The sequence below is a fragment of the Kryptolebias marmoratus genome, linkage group LG8 (genome assembly GCF_001649575.2).
Source record: "Kryptolebias marmoratus isolate JLee-2015 linkage group LG8, ASM164957v2, whole genome shotgun sequence".
Classification (NCBI taxonomy): Eukaryota; Metazoa; Chordata; class Actinopteri; order Cyprinodontiformes; family Rivulidae; genus Kryptolebias; species Kryptolebias marmoratus.
Window position 1 is genome coordinate 4,828,599 of NC_051437.1, and position 8,418 is coordinate 4,837,016.

The 8,418-nt window shown below is 40.3% G+C and overlaps 1 protein-coding gene across 1 annotated transcript in view; it reads left to right on the forward strand.

Annotated features, from left to right (window-relative positions):
• Positions 1–624: 624 nt before the first annotated feature.
• Positions 625–8,418, forward strand: part of gdap1l1 (ganglioside induced differentiation associated protein 1-like 1) — a 39,403-nt gene continuing 31,609 nt past the window's right edge. The window contains exon 1 of the mRNA XM_017435913.3: positions 625–1,239. Coding sequence (XP_017291402.1) covers positions 1,060–1,239 — 180 coding nt within the window. The 5' untranslated portion in view covers positions 625–1,059. The remainder of the gene's footprint in view (positions 1,240–8,418) is intronic.

Consider the following 8,418-nt stretch of genomic DNA (forward strand, 5'->3'; position numbering starts at 1 on the left):
ACACTTCTGATGGAATTATAACAAGAGAAAGTGTAATTTCATTTGTATACAATGTAAATGCTGAAATTTGCAAAAGAAGTTGAAACTTGTTAGAGGTAAAAGTAGCAGAACACTGCCTAAAGGCTAAAAGTGACAAAAAGCTAGCTTAAAGCTAAACTTAGGAAATTGTTCGTGAAAGGCTAACAGTTTTGTTAAAAGTACCAAATAACAAGGGTAGCTATAAGTATCAAATGGCAAGCTAGAAAATGTATGAAAAAAATAGCTAAAAGCTCAAAGTAACAAAAGTAACAAAAGGCTAACTAAAGCTAAAAGTAAAAATATGCAAGCTTAAAAATGCAAAAGCCTAGTTCAAACTTAATCTAGTAAAAGGTTAAGTAAAAGCTAAAGGACCACAAGGGTAGCTAAAAGTAGCCAAACAGTGCCTGAAAGTGAAGTGAAGGTAAAATTTGCAAAAAGTAGCTAAAGGTATTAAAGAGGGAGCTGGAAGTAACAGCTGCAAAAAGCCAGCTCAAAGCTAAAAGCAGCTCAAGAAGACAAAAACAGCAAGCAAGCTGGAGCAGATTTCAAAGAGAACAATGTTTCTGAAAGGAAATAACTAAAGAAATGTCAGCGTGTTTATGTGAGGTAAAAAATGAAAATAAAGGTAAGTATTTTGAGTTCAAAGGTCACAGCTCATATCTCCTGAATCAGCTCTGACCTATGAATGGCTAAAATAACACTAAGTATGCAGAGGTCGTTAGAATAAATAAAGAAGAGTAAAAGGGCAGGGAAACAACAGAGTGGATGCTGACATTACCCTGAGTGAAGCGCGTGCAGCGTCATTCGGACCCAGAGGAGAGGCTGCCGTGTCACACGCTGACTTACGGATGCTGCTGTCGCGTGAACAGGTGATGCTGCGCTCGAGCCGCTGACACCCCCTCCCCCTCCTCCCCTCTCCTCTCCTCTCCTCTCCTCTCCTCTCCTCTCCTCTCCTCTCCTCTGGTATCCGTCTCCGTCCCCTCCTCTTCTCGCCCTCCTCGCTCCTCTTCCTCCACACACGCACGCACAAAACGCTCTGTCATGGCGTCTTCCAACCATGTTACCCCCACCAACTGTAGCTGGTGGCCCATCTCAGCCATGGACGGGGACGGGAAGATCACAGACGGGGAGGAGTGCGAGGAGCCCGCGGCGGAGCCCAAAGCCTTCAACAAAGACAGGCTCGTGTTGTACCACTGGACGCAATCTTTCGCCTCCCAGAAGGTAAGGAGGAGACGAGCAGAGCTGGGAAAATGGAGATTTGCGTGACGGTACGGCAGCGTGGAGCTCCCTGGTGCATGAGCGAGGCGTGTTTGGATGTCTGCGTAGCCTGCACATACCTCCGGAGGACGAACCGCTGCCATCTGAGACGATTGGGAAAAAAAAACAACTAACCAAACAAAAAATAAACAACAACAACAGCGCTGCAGCAGGGATGCTCATCAACACGACATACAGCAGGCATACAGGAGTGTTTCTGTCATGGTTCACCACAGACAACACGCTTCATATCATCTTTAATTGCTCCATTTTTGAGCAGAAAGCTGCAGCCTGCATGCACTGCCATATCCCAGATGAAAATATTGAGCCACACTAAAGGCCTTGTCCCCTGAATCCAAACACATGGTGCTGGGTTTATGCCTTACATGATGACAGGGGCAGACAGCGTCATACATCACTACTGCACTTTCTTATGAGCATTAGTTTATTTTAGCCATTTAAAATACATAACAACATTTTCGTCCTGTTTTTTCCCCCTGCATTTTGGAATTGCACTACTTTTGCATACTTTGTTTTTATTTTAGCCATTCACAAATCAAAACAGCTCGATCAGGAGATGTGTGCTATAGCTTTTCAAAATGTTTTTTTTTATTTTGTTACAATTTTCCTCATAAAAATACATGAAGCAATCTTCAGTTCCTTTTAAAACATGATTGTCTTTTAAATCTGCTTCAGCATACTTGGTCTAATTTTGTTGTCTTATCCTACTTTTAGCTAATGTTTTGCTACTTTCAACAGGCCTTTTGCTTATTTTAGCGTCTACCTAGCCATTTGCTACTTTTAGCTTCTAGTTAGCTATTTGATGTGTTTAGCTAGTTTTTACTGGCATTTTGCTACTATTAGCTTCCAGTTAGACCTTTTCTACTTTTAGCTTTTAGCTTGCCTTTTGATATGTTTAGCTTGTCTTTTAGTACTCTTACCTTCCAACTAGCACTTTGCTACTTTTAGAAAGCCTTTTGTTTATTTTAGCTTTTGTTACTTTCAGCTTCTGGCTAGCTTTTGGATACTTTTAGCTATCATTTTGCTACTTTTAGCTATTAGGGACTCTTTAGCTACCTTTAGCTTCTAGTCACCCTTTTGACACTTTTACCAAGCCTTTTTGTTACTTTTTGCTAGACTTTTTACTACTTTTAGCTTCTAGGGAATCTTGCTAGCATTAGCAAGTCTTTTGCTTCCTTTAGCTCTTAGCAAACCTAAGGCTATGTTTAGCTTCTAGCCAGCCATTTGCTACTTTTAACTAGCCTTTAGCTACTTTAAGCTTCTAGCTAGCCTTCTGCTATTTTAGGAAACCTTTTGCAACTTTCAGCTTCTAGCTAGCGTTTGGATACTTTTAGCCAGCATTTTGTTACTTTTAGCTATCAGGAACTCTTATGCTATATTTAGCTTCTAGCCACCTTTTGGACACTTTTACCAAGCCTTTTGTTGCTTTTTGCTAGACTTTTGTTACTTTGAGTTTCTAGCAAGCCTTTTACTTCTTTTAGCTTATAGAAAATCTTGCTACATTTAGGAAGTGTTTTGCTTCCTTTAGCTTTCAGCAAATCTAAGGCTGTGTTTAGCTTCTAGCTAGCCATGTGCTATTTTTACCCCACCTTTTGCTACTTTTAGCATCTATCTAGCTTTTGGCTACTTCTAGCTAGCCTTTTGCTGCTTTTTAAAAGTGTTTTGCTACTTTTTACTTTATGGTATATGGACTTTTAGCTAGCATTTTGTTACTTTTAGCTAGCATTTTTGCCTCTCTTAGCCCTTCACACATAAAAGTCAGTTTATCGTCTTTCTAATTTGACTGTGATCCTCTGAGGGTTCTCTGAGTTGGACTTCAGATCATTTAGAACAACATGGACCGTGACATGTTGCACAAATTCAAGATGACGTTCTGCTTAATGATTGAATGAACATGAACTCATGTTTACATGCAGCACTTTGTAAAAACTGTCGTAGGGTACACTAAACGCTGTAACAGTTACAGAGTTTCAGGTTTACACATTTACCAGGTGATAAATGACACATTATGCTGGAAGTGTTGTTAATGAGCAGTTTCTTCTTACATGTAAACAGACTGTAAACAGTGAAGCCCACACCCAGCAGAAGGGCCCTAAATGCAGGGCACCTCTAAAAGATTTTCTATGGGGTGCAGACGGGGGCCACTGTTACTCCTGGGTGCCACACCAAAACTTAAAGTCACACCAGAGTTTAGGAGTTTTATAATGTTGGCATAGACCATTCGAAAACTGCAATACAGGAGTTAAGTAATCACATTTTGATAAACTGGGCTTACGTCAGTTTTTTTTGCTTCACAGTTGATATGACTGATTGGGAACAGCAGTCACTGATTGAAGCCTCTCCTCTCCTCTCTTAAACTCATGTTTGTAATTGTGTGAAAGTTGATTCAGCGTTCATTCTGTTGTTTTCCCATTTTTTTAGTTTTCTGCATGGTTTTTGTAATCCATTTCTGCATACTTTGTGCTACTTCAGCCATTCGTACATCAAAACATTCAGATCATTCAGGAGATAGGTGCAATGACATTTAGTTTTTGTAACCTTTATACTTTTCAAAATACATGCCGATAAATATTTCCACCATGGAAATACATTCAGATCTAATCATTTCCTTCAAAAACATTGTTCTCTTTGAAATTTGCTTCAGCACGTTGCTCTATTTTTGTCTTACGCTACTTTTAGCTTTTACCTAGCCTATTGCTACTTATAGCATTTAATTAACCTTTGCTGTTTTTAGCTACAGTTTGGCGATTTTTAGCTTTTAGCTAATTTTTTTCTACATGCGGCTTTTAGGTAGTCTTTTTCTGCTTTTAGCTGGCATTTTGCTCCTAATTGTTTTTGGTTAGTCTAGTGTCCCGTTTCTTTCATCTCTTAGCTAGTGTTCTGCTTCTTTTAGCTTTAAGAACTCAGTTTTAGCTCTCAGCACTCCCACTGTATTTTCAAAGAAAAAAACTATTTATCTAGTTGAAAGTAGCATTTCTTGACAGAATGCATATCACCCGCAGCCTTACATGCCAAAGTTTTATACAAGGATCTTGCCTGACCTGTTAGCGCTTGGAGTATGTGTTGGGCATGACTCTCAGCTACTACCACACAACATTTGAACTAAAATTGACTGAGTTGTAGCCATTTTTATTTTGATTAGCTGTGGTGGAAAACTTGAAATTAATTGACTCAGTTAATCAGTTTTTTTAAGAATATAATCTAAAGACAATTTAGGACAATTGACCTCTTCCCTAGAGAGTCCTTCCACATTCAATGAGAAATTTCATCGAAACGTATGGAATCTGGTGTTTTTCAACCTTAAAACTGTCCAACATCCTGGACGTCTTGGCCTCGGCTTTGTTCCACCGTCTTCTCATAAATGTTTGCAACTGAAAACTCATACCTTGAGCTAAAAAAAAGGTGGAACGACCAGTTTATTGAAATGGCAAATGAGAGTTCCATCTTTTGAGCCCACTGGCCTCCATCTGTCCATAATCTGCACACATGGATTACATGCTTGTGGCAGAAGTCTTCCTGTATGTGGGATTAACAGTCATGTCTGCTGACCTAGAAGTAATCTGTACCCACTTTGATAATCAATCAATTATATGAATCATTATTTACAAATGTAGAGCGTTCCATGTTTACAGCTGCTTAAAAGAATTAAAGGCCTAGTGTTCCTGGCAGGAATGCATATCGCCCATCCCCTTTCACGCCAGAGTTTTAGACTGAGATTATCTTATGCTGGGAAAATAATAGTGGTTTTGGTCATATCTTGTGAAAAACAGTATGCACATTCGTATGTGTTGTCAGTGACTCTCAGCTACTACTCAGCTATTTTAGCTCAATATCTGTAAAACTGTTACAGCCTTTTTTATGTTTCCTAAGGTGACTTGGCTGTGGAGGCCATTTTGAGTTCGGTTAGCTCCAAAGGCTCACAAGCTGCAGAGGCACAGCTAACAAGTAGTTCAGAAAGTTTCACTGAAATCTGTCCAGTAGTTCTTGAGATATTTTGCTAACAGACAGAGTTGACTCCTAATAGTTAATAGCTAAATTTAAAGCAAAGTATTGTGTAACTTGTTAGCCTTCAGAAAGTGTGTTTGGGATCAGTCTCACTTACTACCACACCAAATTTTAGGTCAATATCTGTTCAGTGGCAGGCGATAGATATTGTATACAGTCAGCCTGTGTTAGTCGTACTGGTGTGAGAAGTGATTAAAGACTTTGCACCATCAGGACATATTTCTCAGCTTGTAATCAAACAGCTGCAGGATTGATTATAAACTAAAGCGCGATGTGACAGTATGAATTCTCCCCACTGGAGCCTAACAACCATGAGCTGCTGCTCAGTCTCGTCTCTGTACGTCCGTTCTGAGGCCGGATTGTTGGCTGCAGGCCACGGGACTCGGAGCTGTTGATTGTGCCGTTGTCACTCAGTGGAGGGTAAACACCAGGCTCGCTGTCATGATTATCACTTCAGTTTCAGAGCCGGAGAGGCTCCATGATCATATGTGACAGTGCTGCCATGGAACTCCTCTTTGGCTTCCCTCTTTCACTCTTCCTCAGCACCCTCAGCTGTTTCCACACTCCACGAGAAGTCACGAAGTCAGCTCTCATTCAGTATTCAAAACTGCATCATTTTGTTGTCATAGCAGCGTCGTCTACCGCTTCGTGACACAAGGCCCTAGCTGAACTTTTTCATACAGGGGTTTGCGCCAAGTGTTGTGTGATTGGTCAGAAGTTGTTGTGGGTGTGTTCATGAGGAAAAGCCGGTGAGCTTTAATGGAGTCATTTAGCTTCTACTGCTCCGCTGAGAAGCAGCTGGCTGAGGCTGTTAGAAAATACAGACATCTTTACAACTGTTCCAGCAAAACTTGTAAACATCTCATCCAGGCAGCATAGGGACATGTTCCTTTCATTCGCTTATTACTGTGCACTGTCATATTTGCAAATACCAAAAGACGTGTACTGTGTCAGTCTGTTTAATAAACACATCTGGTTGCAGTAAGGGAAGCAAACATCTGTACAAGGACAGGAAAGCTGAGAAGCCGACAGGAAGAAACCTGTTTTTAACTCAGTAGGAGGAGGGAGGAGCTTCCTGGGAGTTTTGATCCGAGTGTCTCATGGACGATAAAAAGGTGTGTGCGAAAATGAATGGCTCTCAACCATGTGACTTATGGAGTATCCTTTAATGGTGCATGATATTTGGTTACTCTTGACACTGCAGTAATTATTGGCGAAGTTACTCTTGACTCTTTATTTGCTAAACATTTTATCGTTCACTAAACAGACCAAAATGACTTCTTCCAAATAATCTGACAGCGAAGTCTTGTACTTACAGATCAACAGTGCTTCTCTGACTTTTTGAGTCTGTGTTTGCTTCAGTACCTCTGAAAAACAAGGACCCATGACCCCCGAACCTCCTATGTATTCTGTTACTCTACCTGCTACTGTACCTGTGCTCTGGGTGCCTGAAAGAAAGAAGAAAGATAAGAAAGATCCACTGATTGTCACACACCTGAGTGTGCGAAATTTGTTCTCCGCATTTGACCCATCCCCCGAGGGAGCGGTGAGCAGCAGTGGTGCCGCGCTCGGGAATCATTTGGTGATCTAACCCCCCAAATCCAACCCTTAATGCTGAGTGTCAAGCAGGTGGCAATGGGTCCCATTTTTACAGTCTTTGGTATAACCCGGCCAGGGATTGAACCCACAACCTCCCAGTTTCAGGGCGGACACTCTACCACTAGGCCACTGAGCTGAGTGTGGCATTGTGAACACAACCGCTATGATAACGATAGAGACGGATGGAGCTCGATACGCTGGAGTAACAGTACATTTATGAGCAGCTGCCCAAATCAATACTGCTCCGACAACCTCAAGGCCTGCATGTTGGAGATTTACATCTTCAGTGGCTGGACTAGAACACTTAGCTGTTTTCAGTCCCTGCACAGGCCAGTGTGTTAGTATGTATCAGCTCAGTCATGTAAAATTTAGTTTTATGTTGTTCTTGGTGTCATGATGTAAAATTGAAAAAAAGACTAATTTTCAGCTCTATTAATCTAATACCTTTCTCTATGACCGGAACATAACCACGAGAAGGTTAGTAGAAAATTAGTGTGATCAAAAAGAAGAAAAACACAGTTTATGTCTAGCAGATAACTTTTTTTTTTTTTTTTAAGTTTAATTTTGTTAAGACAGTGATACAGTGTAACTGAGGTGTTTTTGCTCTGTGCTATTACTCTCATATTGTGCCTAAAAGTGAGTGAGTTTATTTATCACTACTCTTCAGATTAGTGCAGTACTCAGTTTAGTTTTCATGATGATTCAAGACAAAATCTAGTAGCATTTTGAGATGGCTTTGTTTTTGAATTTATCAAAAGCATCTACATAAACTCAGACTTTTATGTTTTCCTAAACCTAACAAGCAGTTTTCTAGGGCCCCTGTCTAATGGTTGTCCTGCTTGGCATTGTGTTAACACACCTGAATGCCCCAGAGTACAAACTGCTTTTATAGAGGCGATCACCCTCGCTGATGAGCAGTTATTTAATGCATTTGATTTGTAGCATGTGTCAGCTACTTACCCTTTGTTTGCAAAAAGAAGCAGAAAAGATGAATTGCACTTTTTGCTTAGATTTTATTTTATTTTGTTAATTATGATGCAAAGATATATCACTGGTTGTTGTTAGGGATGTCCCAGTGAATATGTTTTGCCCCAGCATTCATCTAATTCATTTAGGAATAAGTACTGGACAACACAGAATCTCAACCTGAGTTGCATTATTTTGCTGTTTTGTTTTAAAGCACAGACTGGTAGATTATACACTTTAAGTACAATATATTAAAATCAATTCCATCATATAACTGTCAGGAACGGTGGAGATGACGGAGGCGAACCCAGAATGCAGACTCATTTTAAAGAAAGAAAAACAAATTTATTAAACTAAGAAAACAAACAAAAACAAAAAGCTGACGTGGCAGCAAACAGATAAGAACTAAATAAAAATACATAAATGGAACAGAACTCAGAAAACCAGGAACACGGAGCAAAGCAAACAAGAGAGACAAACATCAAACAAACCTTAGACAATGGACCAGCGAGGTATGGAGAGAAATGACCGGGTTTTAAAGACTGGGGATAA